The following is a 23,004-nucleotide window of genomic DNA, read 5'->3' on the forward strand; positions in this document are numbered from 1 at the left end:
GAGGCTAGAAAAACAAAGGTGAAAAGAAATAAATATTCGGCTGTTAAGAAATAATTATAAGAAAGAGCTTTTGTCCCCGTAACTGATTTCAAAATGACTGCAGCTTTCTTGTGTTGATGTTGATAGACTATTTCCCAAATAATACTCAATACCTACATTCCATGACATAATAGAAATCTGTAACTATGAACTGAAGCAATCAAAACAAGTTGAAACAAAGCAGCCAATTAAATAAGATTGAACTTCTAACTGGTTATGAAAGGAAAATGTTGAAACAAATGCTGACTGACTAGTACTGCATCTTTAGAAACAACGTGTGAAGGTTAGGTGAAGGTAGAAAAGGAAAAACTGTTATGGTGTAATTCATAAGAAAAATACCCGTCTTACCTATGTGCATTTATTACCTCCAACAATCAAATTTATAGCAGAAATTCACCTAATTCCGATTTTTCCTAAGATTCCTTTGGTAACAGCTAGCAAGCTAACCATCTTTGCAAAAGACACTAAGCGTATCCATTAATCATAAAACACTAGGTCAAGTACATTTATTTTTAAGTTCAATATACTGTAATTTTAATCATCTTGGTAACTGTTCACAGTGTACTAAAATATAAAAGCTATTTTCCTGAAAGCCTATAAGTTTATTAGGGCTCAAAGAATATTACTGTGGAAAGCGAGAAAATCTAAACAAAGAACAAGTTCCTAATTTTTGCCCTGATTTGTTCGTTTTTGTAATCTGTAAGCACAGTTGGCATCTTATTTAATGTATCTACACACACTTTCTATAATATTAAAATACTACATAAGTTTTCATGGGTATAACATTAAGGAAAGTGTGGGTTTCTTAAAGTGGTATACCATAATGATATGTTAAAGTTATATCCTTAATAGTCTATGTATCCCTGGCAATTATCCCCCTAGCCTGTTATGCTAACCAAGAATATTCTGGAAACTCCTACAACTTAATGTAAAGCATAAAAAAATTTTAGAAGACAGAATTAAGTAAAATGTTTCTTACACCCTCAAATCTTTAGTCATCCAAACACTCCTTAACAGCACAATTCCTCAAACGATTAAAAAACTTAGTTAATTCCACAATTTTTCCCTGTTCCCAAAGTACTATATAGTATAGCTAAGAACGCTCTTCATTTAGTTTTCAATACTAAGTATAGAAAAGTACTGACATCTCTCCGTGCATTAGAAATCTCTGGGTCTGTCTGGCAAACAAAAACACATAACCCAAAAATTCTAGGGAAAACAAAAAATTTCTAATTAAATAAGCCTCCCAAACCTGAAGAGATAAACATCTGACCCTCATAATATAAAGAAAAGCTGTCAACTAAAGTTGTGACCAGAATATTCTAAGTAAACCTTCACTGAGAAACACTCTACAAGGGCTTTTCCTGATACTCTGTATGATCTACTACCTTCTCTAAAACAATGAGTAGAAAGAGAAACTTCCAAAAATGGTTGGCCCTGGGAGATGAACTAACTTGTGTAAAATTATACTGTTTACAAAGAAAGGATGCTGACAGAGTATAGAAAAGACTACCAGAACTGATGGAGGATTTGCCACCACGTGGTCCACCACGACCTCGACCCCCTGAAACACTTCTGCCTCTCCCTCCTGGGCGTCTCCTGCTGTCACGCTGATGTCGGCTGTCTCGATCATCTTCTCCTGCCAATGACCAATCACTCAGCTCGTCTTTACGCTCAGATTCCGTTTCAGAGGGGTTAGACAGCTCAGAATTTGTACCTTGGAAAAGAAAATAACATAAACCAATTAGATTTCTATAAAAAGAGGCTTTTAAAATGTTCAAAATTATTTCCTACAAATTGTTTAAATAAGCAATACTGTTTGGCTGCTTCAAAGAAAGATCCATGAAAGTTAAAATCAATCTGAAATGTACTAAGGAATAATCAAATATTATTATACTATTAATATAGTATAGTATCTATTACTTAATACAGATTAAAAAATAAACTGATGTGCAGAAGGCTGCTCACTTCTTCAAAACCAGCAGAAGAATCCCTCACTACAGTCTAAGATGGGCTATGTCATGTAATATAGTCAAAGGTGTGACCATCCCATCAGCAAAAAAGGACAATATCCAGGAAATATAAAGTCATGGAAGTTAAAAAAAAACTGATGTGCAGAAATGCAGTTAACAGAAAAATTACAGAAAATACACATAACGTTAATTCCTGGGTTTTGGCACAAAAAAAAAAAACATACAGAACATCCATCATATATCAATATTAAAATGTACTTAATATGGATAGTCAAATGTTTCTGCTCATTTGGGTTTTAATAACCTAAATTATTCATACAATAAAAATAACTTCTATCCAATATTTGAGTAAATTAATCATATTTAGAAAAATGAATAGTTCAACCGTATAGTGTATTTCACCATCATTTCATTGATTCTAGGGTATACTTTTCACATGTTAACATCTCTGAAATCAAGATATTTCTTATAATTGATGGCATCTTTATTATAAGCTTCCAGCTTATCATAATTTTTCCAGTAGGTTGTATATAAAATGATAGCATGCTTTACTAGCATCTTAAATTGTGGTTTCTGCCATTAAAATTACTTTTACTGTTTAATGGTAAAAACCGCAATTACTTTTGCACCAACCTAGTATGTGCAACAACTGAACAGAATTTAAGGTTTCTCTGAAACAGAAGGTCTCTCACCTGACAACAGAACTAAAGCCATGACCAGTGAGACAAATACTCAGCATGCCTTTAAAAGTTTACAGACCATTTCTAACACTGCAACTATTGTAATGGTGACCTTTCAAAAATTTATTTAAACACTACAAAGAGATCATCAGAAACCTACAGTATCATTATTTAATAATTACTGTAACTAAAGTGTCAGATACATATGACTCAATCACTATCATATTCATTTCTACTTGTTAGTTCTGGGATGCCACTTCCTCTTTCCCTCTTATATGACCAAATATATCTCCTTCAGAGCCTAGTTCAATTTCTAACTCCAGACCACTGCAACTAAAACAGGTATCTCCCCATTTTTTGTTATCCTAAAATCGCCCCATATTTATCATAAGACTATGCTGTGTTATTTTTTCCTCCTTTGGAATTACTTTAAAATTGGTGTATGATAAAGGGTGGAACTCCATCTTACATGTCCTCAAATGCCTAGCAGAGTGTATAGCAATTTTCTCAACCAAATAATTTGCTACATTATTTTGAAGTTCATTTGCTAAATTCTCAGATAAGAGTGATGTCATGAAATACCTTGAAGTTCCCTATAGTTAAACTCTGCAATCATTTGAGGAAAAAATGAGCTCTTCAGACATAAAAAGTTTTAAGTATTAAGGTGCAGGGAATAAAATGTAAAGTTTTATACATGAAGGTATATGTATATATGTATATGAAGTTTTATACATGAAGGTGCCTACTCCCTTTCTCCTTTAAAGGTAAGTCTAGGATGCCTACCTTTTCTCCACATTGTTGTGAACAACAGATGTAACTAGCTAGTCAATTATAAAAACAGGTAATTAGTTGGATATGTGTATTTTCAAAGAATACATCAAATTTCTATTACTCACTTTCAATTCTTTGTTGGGATTAGAATCTCGGGGAAGGGAATTAATCTCCCCTAACATTTATTTCACCAAATGACAAAAAGCACTTTATTAACATGATGTCATAAAAGTTGCAATAAAGGCAATTTATCTCTCCTTGAATAGTGAAAAAAAGAACCTTTCAGAACGTTTAAGAACTTCTGAATTTATTTACACACATATACCCTATCTGAAACCATTGCCAAAATTCAGGGCAAATAAAGAATACTTCATTTTGAAGACTCTCTCAAAAGTTCCTATTGAAGTATCCTTAGAAATCCAGAGTAGTATTTATCTAACCCCGTGTCACAGCAAGTAAAGTCTTCCTTAAATTTAACCTACATATAGTATTCAAGATACTTAGAGGGAATGTCTAAATCATAGATTTCAGCAGGTAAAACAGATACTGAGGCCATAACCCCCAAAATTTTAATGAATTGGCTAGTGTTCAACATTATTCATATTAAATAATTCTTAATAATTCATATGAAATGTTTCTGTGATAGCAAAAAGGACTCTGCAAATGTGACTAAGGTTAAGGACCCTGAGATAGAGAGACTATCCTGGATTATCCAGGTGGGTCCAAACTAATCTCACTGGGTCTTTAAAAGTAGAGAAACTTTCTCAACTACCGAAAGGGGAATCCCACCAGACCTTCCAGAAAGAAACGTAGCCCAGCTGACAAGATTTTAGCCCAGTGAGACCCATGTCAGCCTTCTGGCCAACAGAACTATAAGATAGTAAGTTTCTGTGGTTCAAGCCTCTAAGATTGTGATAATTTATTACTACAATTGAAAACAAATACTCTAATGAAATCAGGGAAACCATTTATTCCAACCCCTTAATTTTGTAAAATACAAGTTGGGGATTCAAAGTCTTTTTAAACAAGCTTTAAAAGTAATGACACCAGGCTAGGCATGGTGGCTCACGCCTGTAATCCCAGCACTTTGGGAGGCACGGTGGGCGGATCACCTGAGGTCGGGAGATTGAGACCAGCCTGACCAACATGGAGAAACCCTGTCTCTACTAAAAATACAAAATCAGCCGGGCGTGGTGGTGCATGCCTGTAATCCCAGCTACTCAGGAGACTGAAGCAGGAGGATCACTTGAACCCAGGAGGCAGAGGTTGCGGTGAGCCGAGATCGCACCACTGCACTCCAGCCTGGGCAACAAGAGCGAAACTCCGTCTCAAAAAAAAAAAAAGTAACAAAACATAATGACATCGTGTTTTTAACCAATTTTAAAATCATATTTTCCCCCTCAAACTTCTAAGATCACCTTATGAAGATGGTTTTTATCATTTTCAATGGTTGGTTGTGCTAAGCTTAATAACTAAAACTAATCACATTTTATCAACTCCAAGAGGCCATCAATTTTAAGATATTATTTTATGTGTCACTAAAAAAGAAAATGCTGTTAAAGTTGTAAGATGTCCAATTTAACGCACATACCAACTTCGGAGATGTTATACTGGGAAATGTTTCTTATAGTTCCTATTAAACTGATAAAACTATAGTACTCATACTTTATATATATATATATATATATAAAAAATCAACTAAAAGTCTCGCTCATATAAAGTATACATGAACATCTACAACCAAATTCAAATGGTTTTTCTTGTTTTCCAAGCCCACTCAGATTTGATAACTATTTCAAGAAATAAAATGTTATTAATTCCGCTAAGATTCAGAGCTAAGAGTGCCATCTACTGAACAATTTGCACAGCTTTCTTGAATCCAGATGATGTTTCTCTACCTCTCACATAAATTATCTACGCTCAACAAAAGCATTTTGCCAGAGTAAGCTCTCAATAAGCAGACTTCCCACAAAAGCTAATAAAATTATTCAAAGAATTCATCATACTCATCATCCAATAAGTCTGAGATGCTAATAATGTATGGTTCAAAAATCAATGAGAATATATTTAATTTCTATGTGATTACTGGTTAACTGTCTTTTGCATTAAACATTTTCAGAAATATAATAACAGTTTGCAATTTTCATCCCTTTATATGCTGAACACTTCTTTATTAGAATTTTGCTATTTAGGTTTCAATATCGCATTAAATAAAAATATATATGTAAGACAATGAGAACATAAAGATATGATATTAAAAGGAAGGGACACAAACTTACAACTCTACAACAAATTGAAGATAGTTCAGGTTTAATATAACTTTGTCAGCATTACATGATTCTTCAATTAAGCAGGAAATTTGCATTTATTTCTATATTCCTTAAATGCCTTACATTTTGGAAAATGTTTTGTATTTCCTCAAAAGACAGTAAGTATAGGAGTGAAGAAAAGAACAGGAAAAGAGAAAGAAAATGGGTGAAGGAAAAAAACAAATCAGGTCACTGCTAAGATCCAAGTCCAAATGTAGAAAAATGGAACAACTCCAAAGCTGAAGAAGAATAAGGGAGAATTTAGGATTAGAGAATTGTTGACTATCATCACTCCACTGTCCCCTTCCTACCTGGGTTATACCCAATCCTCACAGTGAAATGTATTTTAGAAAATGTTCATTTATGAAGTGTTAAATTAGATTATGGCTTTCAGAGCCTTCATTTTAGTGAAACGTTGTTAAAATAATTCCAGATGTGAGATGTTAATGTATTCAAATATGCCAAATGAGCAAATATAGTATTTTTTAAAAGCTAGTAAAGACTTGCTATATGTAACCTTGGCAGTGATTCGCATATTTTTCATTTTTTACTTGAAGAGGGTAGACAAAAGATGATTCCTAAAAGTATCACCACCATCACTAGGTATTTACTGGGAAATGTATAAAACTGTACTAGCAAAGTATTTGAAAAACAAGTTACACATGTATTCTTTGTAAATATAATGAACATGACAATGAACTACCAACTTAAAAACATGCTTTGCTTCATTACATAACTGCTTGGAAATTGTATATATTTTACTGTCATTTTAACATATACCATCACTACTATTAAGACAGGTACCAAACCTTCAAAACTACCTTCTACCCTCAAAGCCAAGATAATGAACTAATTACAAGAAAATGTGTTAGAGCACCTAAACTATAACTACTATTATTACTACTACAAAAAAAAGTTTTTTTTACCATAACCGGAGGTGTAATTAGGGCCCCGACGACCTCTGCCTCTTCCACTATAAGACCTAGAACCTTGTACAGAAGAGACGGTACTTTCATCAGTGGCATAGCCTTTCTCTTTTTCAGGCCCTCTGGTGGAAGAAGGTCTGAAACCCATACCAATCTGTCGTAGCTGTTCATCAATCTGTAGGCGTTCCATTCTTAGCTGTTCTACTTCCTACAATCAAAACAAAAACGAGAAAGTCTTCTTATATATAACTTTTTGTCTTCCTAAAGCCTAGAGCTAGAGCTGTACTCCTTACCAAACCTGAGACCTTAGGCAAGTAGACAGTAAAGAGCATTGTGTTCCTAGTCAACAGAATTGATGAGGTCATTTGCTGTTTCAGTTCAACATTTACTGAACGGCCTAGAGTGTGCCAAACATGCTGCTATAGGCATACAATATAAAAGACAACATGGACTCTCCCCAGTCAAGGGGATGTTTAACAGCTTTAAAATAAGTTATTAAATAACTAACAATTATACAATATTACCAGATTTTGCCCTCAAGGAGTTAGAACTGCTGAATGAGATACAGGCAGCATCTATGAAAGGTACTATTAACAAGCTACTTTCCTATCAAAGTAGTGACACATGAGTTGTGACCTAGAAGGACTGCTAGACTTGGTCATTCAGAAATTGAGGTCATTACAAGATGCAAAGGTTAGATGTCTAGAGAAAACTCTTGGTTAAAAGATGAGTACTGAAAGATAAAGCATTGGCTTCAAAATGCCAGTTTTAATTGTGACTTTTCATATAAAGATGAATTTCAAAAGAAAAGAAATGACATTATCAGAGTGATCTCAAAATAGTAACAGCAACAATGATACGATAGACTGGGAGGAAAACATACTAGAGGCAGAGAACAGGTGAGGATATTATTATACTTTAAAAAGAGAAACAGCAGGAATAAAAGGGAAAGAGCAGAAAATAAAATTAAAATATTTAATAATTTATGGGTCATATTTTTCTAAAAACCCTTGCTCTTTATGTATCAACTCAAATAGACTATTTTGTTAACAATGGTTACAAATTATCAAATAGTGTCTATGGAGATGATGCAGATGATTTGCATAATGCCAAAGTTACCAAGGAATCCCAATGTCACTCCTGGTTCTGTACCCTATTTGTATGTAAAGTACAAAAGTAAAAACTAAATGGCTCCAGTATGAACATGCAGATAGATAAGTGATCTGAGAGTCAAACTGCATGAAGACAAAGGAAAGTAATCATTTCTTAAACAAGAAAGAAAGAAATATAAAAACTCAGAAAGAAGAGCAACTATGCACACAACGCCAATCATTTTAAGATGACAAAAGCCTTTTAAAATTCTTATGTAGAAAAATGGCAAATCTGAAGCTGAATTAACAAAAATATTTAAAGATTTGAAGTTTACTTCAAATATAAAATGTTTAATGTGAGGACATTTTAAATTTGTAGCAAATGTACATTTATGTAGTAAATGCAGCAACGATATCAGAATATAGTATGAACCATATACAAACCTTTAGATAAGCAATATGATACTCTAAAAGAACTTGCACATTTCCAATGCTTTCTTTAGTGCCAACAAATACAAATGGAACCATACCCTGTTAAAAAAAAAAAAAAAAAAATGGTCTTCAGTGTTTAATATTTTAACAAAGTTCTAGTCTGAAAGTGACATGAAATTGACAGGCAGGAAGGCAGGCATACACACACACACACACACACACACACAAACCTACCTTTTTTTTTTTTTTTTTTGAGATGACATCTTGCTCTGTTGCCCAGGCTACAGTGCAGTGGTGCAATCACAGCTCACTGCAGCATCAAACTCCTGGGCTCAAGTGATTCTCCTGTCTCAGCCTCTAGAGTAGCTGAAACTACAGATGCGTGTCACCACAACCAGTCATTATTTTTTATTTTTTGTAGAGACAGGGTCTTGCTCTGCTGCCCAACTCCTTGCCTCAGGCGATCCTCCTGCCTTGGCTTCCCAAAGTGCTGGGATTACTGACTTCCCAAAGGGGTTACAGGCGTGAGCCACCGTACCCAGCCCCAATATATAATTAGGAAAACTCTTCTGAAACACGCAGCAATTTACATGTATTAAACTTCAAGATTTAAGGGGGAAAAAATGCTAAAATCCATATAAGTTGAAATACTCAGATTTTCAATAACTTGTCAGATTTGCACCCCAATTTACTGTTGTAAATTGTGTTCTGTGTGCTAAACACTTTAAAAATCATTTTTAAAAATCAGTTTATACCAAGTTTTCTGATTTATAATCAATTTAATTTTCCAAGTATATAAATCAACTTTTAAAGTTAAAATGATTTTCTGGCAGGTCATGGTGACTCACACCTATAATCCTAGCACTTTGGGAGGCTGAGGCAGGTGGATCACTTGAGCTCATGAGTTCGAGATCAGCCTGGACAACATAGACAAACCACGTCTCCACAAAATATACAAAAATCAGCTGGCACAGTAGCACATGCCTGTAGTCCCAGCTACTTGGGAGGCTGAGGTAGGAAGATAGCTTGAGCCTGGGAGACAGAGACTGCAGTGAGCCAAGACTGTGCCACTGCCCTCCAGCCTGGACAACAGAGCAAGGCTCTGTCTCCAAAAACAAAAATAAACAATTTTCCTTCAAACTGGCTATGAACTTCCAGGCTAGATACATCATCTCAGTAAGTATTGCTTTAAAGCATAATAAAGCACATTAGCCCACTTATCCCTACAGTATGTGCTCAGATAACAAAATCTTAAGTGTCTGTGTACTACAAGAGGTACTTCCTAATCACTAAAAGAAATATCACCTCCAGAGCATAAATATGTAGAGGTAAATCAAAGTATTAGGTCAGACTTGGTTTACTTTGCTGAATTTCTGAATAAGAAGGTTTTTAAAAAGTGGCAGAAAAGAGAAATACGATGGCACACTGTGAATTTTTCTTCTTTAAAGAAACATACTTCCAGCTTCTTAATGGCTGAGAAAAATGAGAGTAAAGCTTAACTCCCCCAATCAGTTTCCATGTCTCTCATTTTCTTCTTTTTACAGAATAGTTTCTAACAGTTACTTAAACAGAATGGCTTAGGGATTTTTGGTTCTAAATATGAAACTAAGCATGGCTTAAGACGTTTTAGTTCTATATATGACTCAATTATTTTCAAAGTAATTTTTAAGAGTAATGATTTTTAGATACAGTTGATTTAAAACTTAGGCAACAGGGCAAGTGCTAGGGATACAGCACAGCTATTACAGAGGTTCGCAGTGGCTGTGAAGAAGTCATTTCAACTATGAAAGTGTGAAACAAGGGAAACTAATTTAAGATTAGGGAGTGGGGAAGTCTTAACACTGACCTCAGGAGTTCACAAGCAGATAAAAGGGCATTCAAAGTGAATAAAAAGGGGGGTGGGATGGCAAGGACCTAAAAAAATCTTAAACATATAGCCTGTTTTCAGGTCTGTATTGTGCATTTCATGTATTTTATTTCATGCTTTTAAAAACTAACTAAGAAATAGTATCCCAGTTTTACGGTTAACAAAATAACTTGCTGAAGTCATAAAATTAGCAATTGAGCCAGTCAATTTCATCTAGTTACCTAATTCCAAATAACATCTATTTGTTAACTGCCAGGATCTTCTGCTAAGGTGTAAGAATAAAGTTTCTGTTCTAAAGATAATCAAAAATCTCAGAAAAAAAAAATAAACATTCTCATAAAAAACTCATTGTACAGCATTAATGATATGATCAAAAAACAGGAATTTAAGGAGAAAGTGAATTATGCCATTCCAGGTGTGAAAAGTTAAGGGAATAAGAAAGAATATTGTTATGTGAAACAAATGTTAAAAATAAATAAAATTTTGCCAAATACATAGTCATTCCAGACAGATAACCTTCACGGAGTAAGAGAAAATACAATGCCTTGACCTTGAATGGGAAATGTTATCACCTTTAGTTACCACCAAAGAAAAGGAATGGTAAACTTTAAAGAGTAAATGATTACTAATGAATATTAGTTCATCTTTCTAAGTTATTTTGGAGAAACTTAAAAGTTTTTTTTTAAAATATTAAAAACTGATTATTTATATGTAATAGATAACACTGAGATAATCACTTAGCACTAAGAAAAATCTGAATCCCTGTTCCTGACACCTTACACCAAACTGGAGCAAAAAGTTTATGCACTAAAAACCATCAACAATAAAAACAAGTGGAGATTAAGATCTCTGATCTAGGAACAGGAAAGACCTTGCCAAGCATGACAGAAAGTCCAGTCATAAAGCAAAAGCCTAAAAAATCCAACAATATAAAAATTTTAAAATGTCTGCTCAGGATAAAAAGAAATCAAGTCAAAAGAAACAAGCAATGGTCTTATCACCCACTGACAATAAAGACAAAAAATACATAAAGGACAAAAAGGTGGTTACAGAAAAATTAAAAAATGTCTTTTAAACATATAGAAAGATAAAGTGTACACTTACTGTAATGGTATTAACTAAAATTTAATAAAACCTAGTATTGGCGAATATGTGGAAAACAGACCTATTTCCTACACTGGTGGTGGTGATGTGTGAGAAAGTAATTATCAAGCTCTAGAAATTTAAATACTATAAAACCTTTGATCTATTACATCCACTTCGAGGAATTTCCTCTCCAGTTATAGTTGGCAAAGAGTCACAGGGGATGTTGACTGTAGCATTGTTTTTAATGCAAAATAAAAACATACAAAGGTAGTTTAAACAGGTTAAAGCCTAGTAGGCATGGAGAGGAGAGACATGTACAAAGCACAGATACACATTTATTTCTGATATTATACCCATCTGTGTTATTCTAACCTTTACGTAAACTTTAATAATTAAAAACTCAAAAATTTTTTAAGTTTAAATGTCTTAAAATATTTATCAAGTGCCCATTCTCTTCAATTCATAGTCATAGAGGAGAATGGAGAATATGGAAGTTCAGGTTTGACTTCCTGATTTCAAGAAGTTCATAACTGGTTTGGAGACATATACCAGAAAACAAAACATAAGACTGAAAGACTATCATTAAAAACTCAATCATAAAGACAATAATTGCTATAGTACAAATGCAGGAAAGGTCATCTCAGGCTAGGGAGAGATCACCAAAGTCTTCAGAGTAAACAAGTTATAGACTGAGTCTCCAACTTAAATTGTGAAATGGTGGCCCCCAATAAGCCAATACCAACCTTCAGATTTATTTTAGCATGCAGTGTTTTGAAAACTGAAAAATTCTGAATATTATAGGTTTCCTGCTTCTCAAAAAATATCATTGTAGCAACAAATAAGGCATGCATTCCCCATTAAGAAAGGCACTGTCCTTTCCATCCCTATCTTATACATTCCAACTTGCCTAATCACATAACTGCTTGGCCTCTGTAAGCATTTACGTCTCTTAACCCTGGCATAGAAATGACAGTAACAATGGCTAAAACTACAAACACAAGAAAGTACGGTAAATTCTTACTTATGAAGGAAACCGAGAAGAGTACACTTAACAAAACAGTAAATACCGAACAACAACTGGAAATAAATCAAGCTAAGAGAAGACATTAATATCCAGCTTAGAAATTCATAGTTGACCAATTTAATGGCCCTGGCCAATAAATATTATGATTTTTCAGACCAATTGTTAGACACTGGTTGTATGCCAAATGGTTCACCATTCATCTTACCGTTAGTTATACTAAGCATTAACGAAAACAATGATGACAATAATAATGGCGTAAGACCATCAGTTTTAATCCTTATATAAGCAGCCATCTTAAAATAATGCAAAATGGGGCAGGAGTACTTATGAAGAATAAGTTATGCAAGATTTGCACTCTTTAATGCAGTGTAGAATGAAATCACTGAAAACAGCATTCCAAGCGACAAGTATTCATCTGTATGATACCTAAATATTTGTTTTCCTCATTCATTCTTAGTATATTCACCTCCACATTCTAATTAAAAGGAATAAAGGAAGTGGCTATCTTTGGTATCTTTACAACACTAAATACTTGGCTGGGCTAAATATATAGTTTTCTCTCTTTTTTAAAAGACTGATCCTCTATCCAACAGGTTAACAAACTCCCCATACAATACTCTATTGTGCAAAGCTCAAGAAGTTGTGAGTGTACTGCTTTCTGAGAGATAATTTTGTGAAAAATCCTTGTCTTATATTCAGGAACACAAAGCTTAAGTATATAGAGTTGATCACTAAAGCCATCAACGTGAGATCCTTAAAATGATGTAAAAGGAGCAAAGAACAAAATTAGGGACAAAATATCAACATGTGGGAAGAAAGAAGATGAAAAATTTTAGAAAGCTACGACCAGAATAGCAACATAAAAGCATAAGGGCATTTCAATTAAGAAATAGTCAATACTTTCACATTCTATAGCAATGTAAAAACATAATGGGATTTCAATTAAGAAATGGTCAAGGCTGGGCACGGTGGCTTATGCCCGTAATCCCAGCACTTTGGGAGGCAGAGGCAGACGGATCACGAGGTCAAAAGATTGAGACCATCCCTGGCCAACCTTGTGAAACCCCATCTCTACTAAAAGTGCAAAAATTAACTGGGGGTAGTGGTGCACACCTGTAGTCCCAGCTACTCAGGAAGCTGAAGCAGAAGAATCAATTGAACCAGAGAGGCAGAGGTTGCAGTGAGCCAAGAACGTGCCACTGCACTCCAGCCTGGTGACAGAGTGAGACTCTGTCTCCACATAAAAAAAAAAAAAAGAAAAAGAAAAGAAAAAAGAAACGGTCAATACTTTCAGATTCTATAGCAATGTAAAAGCGTAAAATGATTTCAATTAAGAAATAGTCAATACTTTCAGATTGTATAAAACAGTTAAGGAGAGTACAATCAACAATTCCTTTGCCAGCACAGTTCACAATGGCAAAGATATGGAACCAACCTAAGTGCCCATCAACCAATGCGTGGATACAAAAAAACTGTGGTATATACACACCATGGAATATTACTCAGCCATAAAAAGGAACGAAATAATGTCTTTTGCAGCAACTTGGATGGAGGCCATTATTCTAAGTGAAGTAACTCAGGAATGGAAAACCAAATATCATATGTTCTCACTTCTAAGTGGGAGCTTAGCTATAAGGATGCAAAGGCAAAAGAATGCTATAATGGGCCGGGCGCGGTGGCTCAAGCCTGTAATCCCAGCACTTTGGGAGGCCGAGACAGGCGGATCACGAGGTCAGGAGATCAAGACCATCCTGGTTAACACGGTGAAACCCCGTCTCTACTAAAAAATACAAAAAACTAGCCGGGTGAGGTGGCGGGCGCCTGTAGTCCCAGCTGCTCGGGAGGCTGAGGCAGGAGAATGGCGTGAACCCGGGAAGCGGAGCTTGCAGTGAGCTGAGATCCGGCCACTGCACTCCAGCCTGGGCGACAGAGCGAGACTCCGTTTCAAAAAAAAAAAAGAATGCTATAATGGACTCTGGAGACTCAGGGGGGAGGAAGTTTGCAAGGTGGATGAGGGATAAAAGACTACATATTGGATACAGTGTACACTGCTCAGGTGATAGGTGCACTAAAATCTCAGAAATCACCACTGAAGAACCTTCACCATGTAACCAAAAACCACCTGTATCCCAAAAACTATTGAATTTTTTTAAAAAAACACCCTTTGGGAGTATCAAGTTCTACAGTTTTACACTCTACGTATGAAAAATAACTGTTAAGATTATCAAATAGAAATCTGTATATCAAAACTGACTTTTTTTACTGAAGTACTATCAAAACAACTAAGAACAAGGCCCACACAGTAGAAAATGACTTCTTTTTTAAGTGTATGAAATACTGTTATAAAAACATAATTTTAAAAAAAGAAAGAAAAACCCTCTGTATCAGATAAAACAGACAAAATGTTTATAACTATCAAGTTGGCCAAAAAAAAGGACATTTTAAAGAGGGAAAGAAATTACATTTTAAATACTTACGTCTTCTCTGGGTAATTTATTTTCATTGTCCCCTTCAATTCTTACTCGAACCACACCAGATTTGTCCACTATTTCTTGAATAACTTTGCCATTTTTTCCAATTACTTTTCCTTTAGAAAGAGAAAACAAATGTAACGATAAGCTAAAAATCAATTCTGCTATTCTTTCAGTGTCAGCCCAAATTATTTGTAACTTGCTACTAAATTATAACCATCAAGTGAAGGTCCCATCTTTTTACTTTCAATTAACTCACCCTATAGACTACCAAGAAATTTTACCCTTGGTCTGAAACTTAATCCCTCTTTCAGCATGCCTAAGGTTACTAACTGGGACTGACAAACAGCGCTCATGTGTAAGAAATTTTCAAAATCTAGACTTTTAAAATATGCTTATATCATGTTCATATTTTTTAAACATCCATTTCAAAACCTTGGATATATAAAGGCAAAGAGAAAATTATTTTAATTTGGCATTAATCATTATCACTTTAGTAATTCACATAAGTAACAAATTCATCAATCTTGCTTTTATTTTCAAGTTTCTATCTGTGAAAGAGATTTCTATGACTTGAAGATAACTTTAGAATGAATATTTACATGTATTACATTTTACACCAAGAAGTTTTTCAAGTACTTCACAGCTATATAAAAAATAACATAAAGCATGCACATGATATGCTGTCTTGCTAAGTATAAAATACTGTAAAATAACGTAAAATTCAAATATTTAACTTTTCTACACTTACAAGTCTGTCAAACAGCAGTTATTGAGTATATTAACAAAGGGATCAAAATCCTCTCTTTCCCTAAAGGACTATCTAAAGATCAGCATATACTCACATAAATAACAAAGCAACACTGAGTTGTGTACCTATTAACAAGTACTATTCAAGTAACTTTCACCATATGGAACAGATGTACCCCTTAGTGAACAGCAACAGCATATTTGTTATCAAGTCCACATCAACTTTTTAAATCACTTTTCACAAAAACTTAAACTTTGGTTGAAGGGGTTAAAACGGCAGATTTTCCTATTGCATGCCTGAACAGTTTCCATTAAAGAATGAGTAAGAACAATGACAACAGTAGACTGGTCAATACAATAAAAGGACTATAATGGGTTTTTCTCTCTTGTATTCCTACTCTCAAGCCTCCTTCCCCATTAATAACCCTAAATTTAAAAGCAGTAGCAATTGAACAGGTTTAAAAAAAAAAAAAAAGTAGGGCAGGGAATTCACATGACGTGTATCTTCTCTGAGCAGCCCTAGCAGCAGCACATAAAAGCAACCTTCATTGTTAACACAGTGAAGCTCAAGCAGCAACTCCATCCTTGACCCTGCTAAAAACAAGCAAATGTCTTTCGAAAAACAAAGATTAGGTTGATACACCATATTCCTCCCCCAGAACTTTTGCCACTTCCTTCTTGTGAACTATACCAGTTTTGAGTGATCATCCATCACCCTTCTGGGGTCCTTGGCAGGAACCTACCTGCAAGTTTTATTTAGTCCCACCAGAGACCGTCAATATTTTATATGATCATTTCCATAGTTTAAATTCCAGACCATACTGACAAACTGAAGCAGACCTGCAGTATAAATTGAGCACTGAATATAAATGCTGAAGGGACAGAGAGAAGTGATTAAGGAACGCTTCTGGAGGTGAAAGGTTTTGAACCATTTTCAAATCAATGTTCAGATATTTTTCCCTTTGATTTGGGAGGGGTGGGAATGGTCATCTTAGAACTCTCAGAACACGAATGTATAAGGTAATCAATCCTCTCTGGAACTTACCTACCAAGTGTTCTCATTCCCTTTTATTCCTCAGTTCTCTTTTTCTTTCATTTGGACTAAAAACGTACTATTTTTCAAAAGACTGCTTCATCCATAAAACATTATGGAGGGAAACATTGTACTTTTACACATGACAACCAACAGAAATTCTTGTACTAAGTTCCTGAGTATTTCACCAATGTGTAATAGTTACTGCTATTGTGTATTTCCTAAACAGCACACAACCCATATCACCAAAGCCAACATAGACAGGATACAGGAAAAGAGACAACAGGTACTCACCACTTCACTGAATAAAGAGAACAGAGAACTACAAATATACCCAATTTTCTTATTTTTGAAATGTTAGAAACTTTTACTCACAACACCTACCACAACTCTCTAAGACCAAGGCTATCTTTTATAACTGATAGACTTGGATCGAAAAGAAACCTGGTTCCCTTTCACAAACCCACTGCCAAATCATTTTTACAAGTGAGGAAACCTTAGTTAAAGTTACACTCTGTACAGCCGCTACCACAATGTTAGTACTCACAGATGTCAATAATTATTTTTTAAAAGGGCATCCTTTTCAAAAGCAGCTTATCAAAGGTGATTTCATGATACTGATAAACATTTCATAACATTGTGCACCTTACCTATGTATAATTATACAACATTCTTCAAGTTGATATTGAATTTTAACATCTCCTCTTTCCAAAGGTTCAGTCTATAGTGAACAATGGTATACCAAGAACTAATAAAGTAGAGCTTACACAATTGGCAGTAATGTCATACCTATCCAAATGTTTGAGCAGAACTGAAAGGCTTTTTACACCCGGGCGCGGTGGATCATGCCTGTAAACCCAGCACTTTGGGAGGCCGAGGTGGGCGGATCACAAGATCAGGAGCAGGAGTTCAAGACCAGCCTGGCCAATATGGTGAAACCACATCTCTACTAAAAATACAAAAATTAGCCACGCATGGTGGCAGGCACCTCCAGTCCCAGCTACTCGGGAGGCTGAGGCAGGAGAATCGCTTGAACCCAGGAGGCAGAGGTTGCAGTGAGCCAAGAGTGCGTCACTGCAACTGCACTCCAGCCTGGGTGACAAAGCAAGACTCCATCTCAAAAAAAAAAAAAGCTTTTTTCATAAATACTAACAGTTAAATTCCAAGAAACAAATTCCTGTGTTTTAAACTACTTTTCCTGAATATACTACTTATTAATGGCCAAAAAAAAAATCTTTTTAAAATGGAAGTTTTTTTTTAAATTTTTCTATTAATGTTCGTTTTACACAATTTAACAAATAGAACGTCTGTGGCTAAACATCATTTCCTAAAGGCAGAATAAGCCACATTCTATAAATGGAACCCAAGAAGCTGAAAGTATTTCCTTAGCGTCAAAAAAAAAAAATAATGAGAGATAATAGACAACAAAAACTCATCCCCCTCCTAGTAAACTTCACTACATTATCTTGATGCTTCTTTTTATATTAAATGTTTAGAGAGTCAATTTTTGGTATAGTCACTGTGTACTTAACACATAACCAAAACCTTCCCAATTGCCTCAAATAGCAAAAAGACAGACAGCATAGATGTAGGGCATATTAATAACAGAGCTATAAATGAACTCACTCCAACCTATAATGCTCATTTAACCGTAACTTCAAATGCAAATTCTTGTCACTTAACTATAATCCATGGGTACAACAGTTTGAACAACGGTGTTAAATAATTAACAGTGAAACCACCCCTCATATTATCATCCTTCTCTCCTGCCCACAAGTTCTTACCTTATTATTCTATGCCTTGTGACAACCTACTATTCAGGACCTACTGTGTAGAAGTTTATTACCCTATTGTTAGTTCACTGTTACTTTTCTTCCGCACTAAACAAAACAAATACAACAAATACCTTCTCAAAAAGTACTATCATTAATTTTGATGAATATATATCAATGACAAAAAGAGAGTAAAGGAGTGAGAATTAGGAAAGATCCCAAGGGATGAGAAGGCTGATGAAAAACTGTAATGACAAACTGTTATAAAAACCCTGGGCCTTATTAGTGGGTCATCCTGTACAGAAGAAACATCTTCACTTTTTAACATATGACAATAACAAGTTACACAAAATGTTATCACCAAAAAAAGAATTATTGCTATCTAAATAAATCTACACATAAGGGGAATAAGGTTATCAGACTACAAGACCAGTTTTCAATTAAGTCGATATATGTAACTAATGTTTAACTTATTTAACATTTAGTAAAAGTACCTACCAACGAGATTCCTAGGAACCTGAATAAAATCCTCCACAAATTCCAAGAAACCTCTAGCCTTTTTTACAGCATCAGCACTCTGTAGATGAGGGGAAAAGTAAAAATGAAATCCTGTTTCAATCTTGAAGCAACCCATAATCCAAAACAAAAAGATGAGAAAAGAGAAAATTCTGAATGATTATATTCTACTAAAAGATTATGCTCATTCCATTGGTGAGAGATTTCAGGTGAAGTGATTCACAAAGTACTTAAGAAAAAAATCATTTTTAAAAATCCCAAATCAGTCAGTACTATTAAAACCAAAAATAAAATAACATCTCTAACATCTTTAAGCTGCTGAGAAATTTAGTGTCAGAGTTTAAATTACACAGCTGCTGAACAGCCAAAACTTTAATTCAATCCTAAATATACTAGTCTATACTCCCAGGTTGAAATTCTCATGTTAAATGTTAACAACACAAATTGTTCAAATTGTCTGAATTATTTTATTTATTCTCAAAATCAGGTATATGACTTAAAAAGCTATTTTTGCAGAGATGCATGTTTTAAAAGTACCCACTGGTAAGATTATCAAAATTCCTAATTTCTAATGAGTACAATTTTAAACGACTAGAGGTTTGAGAGTGAGTCTCTACATGGACTTTTTACTTCTCAAAAGTCATTTTCATTTTTAACATTTGTTCTTTAATAACCACAGATAAGGCCAGATGTGGTGGGCTCACACCTATAATCCCAGCACTTTGTTTGGGAGGCCAATGTAGGAGGATCATTTAAGGTCAAGAGTTTAAGACTACCCTGGGCAACACAGGAAACCTCTATCTCTACAAAATATATAGATACATATTTAAATTAGCCCAGCATGGCGGTACATGCCTATAGTCCTAGCTACTCAAGAGGCTGAGGCCAGAGGATGGTGTGAGCCCAGGAGTCTGAGGCTGCAGTGAACTATGATCACGCCACTACACTCCAGCCTGAGAATAGAGTAGATCCTGTCTCTAAAAAAATTAAAAAAGCAAATAATTTTTTTAATTTTAAAACCATAGCTCAAATTATTGTGTGCACACTCTATGTGATATACCGTATGCAATCAACATTTTGTATAATGTATCCAATCTTTAAGAACTATATTAAGGTAAGCACTATTATTATTTTATAATGAGAACACTTATACAAGGAAGCAAAGTAACACACTCCAAGCCTACTCAAAGTGGCCTATTTAAAGTGAATTCCAACCCAGGCAGTATAGCTCCAAAGCCCGTCTTTTTTTTTTTCTCCTCCTTCTTCTCAACAAGACAGAACCTTGCTCTGTCACTCAGGCTAGAGGACAATGACGATCATAGATAACTGCAACCTCTCAGTCCTGGGCTCAAGTGATCTTCCTGCTTCAGCCTCCAAAATTGCTGGGGTTACAGACATGAGCCACAGTGCTTGGCTGCCTTAATTACTATGTTATACTGTCTACTTTTAAAGGTTTCGAAATTAAAACTAAAGCCTCTAGTTAGCTTTACTATGTGAAAGAAGCTGTTCGTAAGAGCTATGTATGAAAAGTTAAGACACAAAATTGTCATTCAAAAAAAACTCCAGGCCAGGCAGTGGCTCATGCCTACAGTCCCGGCACTTTGGGAGGCTGAGGCAGGCGGAGTGCTTGAGCTCAGGAGTTCCAGACCAGCCTGTGCAACACGGCAAAACCTTGTTTCTTTAAAAAAAAAAAAAAAAAAAAAAAAATCCAGTTACTCAAATTTGAAGGATGGTCTCAATTTACATACATAAAAATACAGATAAGGTGCGTGTATATGTATACATATAAATTTATATATATATTTTTAAACTCTACGTTGCCCTGGCTGGATTCAAACTCATGGGCTCAAGCAATCCTCCTGCCTCAGATTCCCAAGTAGCTGGGAATGCAAATGTGTGCCACTGCACCTGGCTGAGTAACTTTTTAAAAATAACTTACTAATTTTCTACCCCTGCAAACGTCATGATTAACCAGTGACGAAGCATTATACAAATTCGAATTCTAGAAAAGCTATGCTAATATATGCCATTTACTCCTGCCAGTGCCTGGCACACAGTAAACATTCAAAAAAAAAAGAAAAAAAAACAGTTGGACAGATTATTTGTTATGGGTATAAAACTGAAGTAAATTCCGAAGCAGTTAAGAAACTTCAATTTAAAAAACTACATATTTAATTACTTAGTAAATCTTTCACTCCTCTCAATACGTTAACTTCAATTCAGCTGCGTAAGTAATGACTACTAGGCTGACTGATGCTAACTGAACAAATTCTACCTCAAAAATGTTTCACTGGGAAACTGGAATTTCAGATAAAAATATAATCAAACAATAGATGGTTAATACATTATAGTAAAGGCCAAGGCAGGAGAAAGATAACTTACCTCTCCATAGATTCTAAATGTTCCAGTATCTTCATCTAGCTCAATGGCGGTAACTCCAGGAACCTTCCTAGCTTGCTGAATGTTACTACCATGTGTTCCTATTGCCAGGCCCATTAAATCTTCTCTCACAACAAATTCCTCATGAAAAGCTGCTGCAAGTTGTTTTGTGCACTAATAAAAAAGGAAAATTAGTATTATAAAAGATCAAAACACAAAATGGCTTTTCTGTATGGTTTTTTTTTCAGACAGGGTCTCACTCTGTCACCAAGGCTAGCATGCAGTGGCATGATCATGGCTCACTGCCACTTCCATCTCCTGGGCTCAAGCAATCATCCCACTTCAGCCTCCTGAATAGTTGGAAATACAGGCACGTACCAGTGAGCCCAGCTAATTTGTTATGTTTTTATTTTTTGAAGACGAGCTCTCACTATGTTACCCAGGCTGGTCTCCAACTCTTTGGCTAAAGCAATCCTCCCACTTCAGCCTCCCAAAGTGATGGGATTATAGGCATGAGCCACCACACGTGGCCACAAAATGTTTTATTGCACATCCATGTTCATAGCATTACTTACGATAGTCAAGAGGTGAAAGCAACCCAAATCCACAGATCAATGAAAGAACACAATGTCATATATACATTCTGCCTTAAAAAGGAAATTCTGACACATGCTACACAAATGAACCTTGATGCTAAGTAAAATACGTCAGAAACAAAAAAGACTAAAATGATTTTACTTACATGAGGTATCTAAAATAGTCAAATTTATAGCAAGAGAAAATAGAATGATGGTTGCCAGGGGCTGGGGAAAGGGGAAAATGAGCAGCTGTCTAAAGGGTACAGATTTTCAGTTTTACAATATGAGAAGCCCTGAAGATTGATTAATAATGTAAACATACTTAATACTAAGCGTATACTTAAAAATGGTTAAGATGCTAAGTTTCATATGCACTTTACCACAGTGTAAAGAAAAACACGAGAAGAAAAAAGCACCGAAAACCCACATAAAGAAAAAAAAAAAAAACGCAGTCTCTTAATAAAGGAAAACTCATCTAATGTCATAAAATGAATGGGGAAAAGAAATTGTTTTATTCGTCTATTAGGCTAAAAGACTTTTCCAGATACAGACAGATTTGTTCACATATCCCTTGTTCAGAACTTTTAAATTAATGAGAACACTTCCAAATTTGTCCTAAGGATAATAAACATACCTCAATTTATCTAAGACAACACAATGTTTGCACGCACACGTGTTCATCTAGATCTAGAAAGTGTGAGTGAGTGGAAGAACAAGTATCCTAACAGTGTAGCAGAGAAGAACAGGACACAACAGAGTACCTTAGGATAAGACAGAGATATAATGATAAGCTTCATATTTTAATACTACATGTCACATCATACCCCACTCCTAGTCCTCCTCTCCTCTCACACAAGAGTTGTTACAGTGAACTAGTTACTGATGAAAGGTATAATGACTGACAGACAACAAGGCAGTTGAAAAAAATAAAAAGGATAAATACAAAGTAAAGAACTAGCAATACAGTCTACTGAGTATCTCTAGTTTCTTCACTCTTTGGCACCTGTCATCTAAGTCCTATCAACAAGTCAACAGGCATTTAGCAAAGGAAAGGCTATGTTTGATACAAGGTAAAATGGAAAAGCAAAAAAGGAATTCTTCTACAGACACGACAACTCCAAATAGTTACGAAACAGAGGTCCTAGGCTGCCTTCATCTGAAGCAAGGAACTTGAAAAATATAAAATATAAAACTAAATGGGGGCCAGGCTCGGTGGCTCATGCCTGTAATCCCAGCACTTTGAAAAGCTGAGGCGGGCAACCACTTGAGGCCAGGAGTTCGAGACCAGCCTGGCCAACATGGCAAAA

General features: G+C 35.1%; 1 protein-coding gene across 1 annotated transcript in view; it reads right to left on the reverse strand.

Moving 5' to 3' along the window:
• Positions 1-23,004, reverse strand: part of FXR1 (fragile X mental retardation, autosomal homolog 1) — a 67,265-nt gene that overhangs the window by 7,631 nt on the left and 36,630 nt on the right. The window contains exons 8-14 of the mRNA XM_011956718.1: positions 21,123-21,293; positions 18,723-18,801; positions 14,676-14,785; positions 8,234-8,320; positions 6,849-6,906; positions 6,699-6,761; positions 1,553-1,756 (exon numbers count right to left, since the gene is read on the reverse strand). Coding sequence (XP_011812108.1) covers positions 1,553-1,756; positions 6,699-6,761; positions 6,849-6,906; positions 8,234-8,320; positions 14,676-14,785; positions 18,723-18,801; positions 21,123-21,293 — 772 coding nt within the window. The remainder of the gene's footprint in view (positions 1-1,552; positions 1,757-6,698; positions 6,762-6,848; positions 6,907-8,233; positions 8,321-14,675; positions 14,786-18,722; positions 18,802-21,122; positions 21,294-23,004) is intronic.

Source organism: Colobus angolensis, unplaced genomic scaffold (assembly GCF_000951035.1).
Source record: "Colobus angolensis palliatus isolate OR3802 unplaced genomic scaffold, Cang.pa_1.0 Scaffold422, whole genome shotgun sequence".
Taxonomy (NCBI): Eukaryota; Metazoa; Chordata; class Mammalia; order Primates; family Cercopithecidae; genus Colobus; species Colobus angolensis.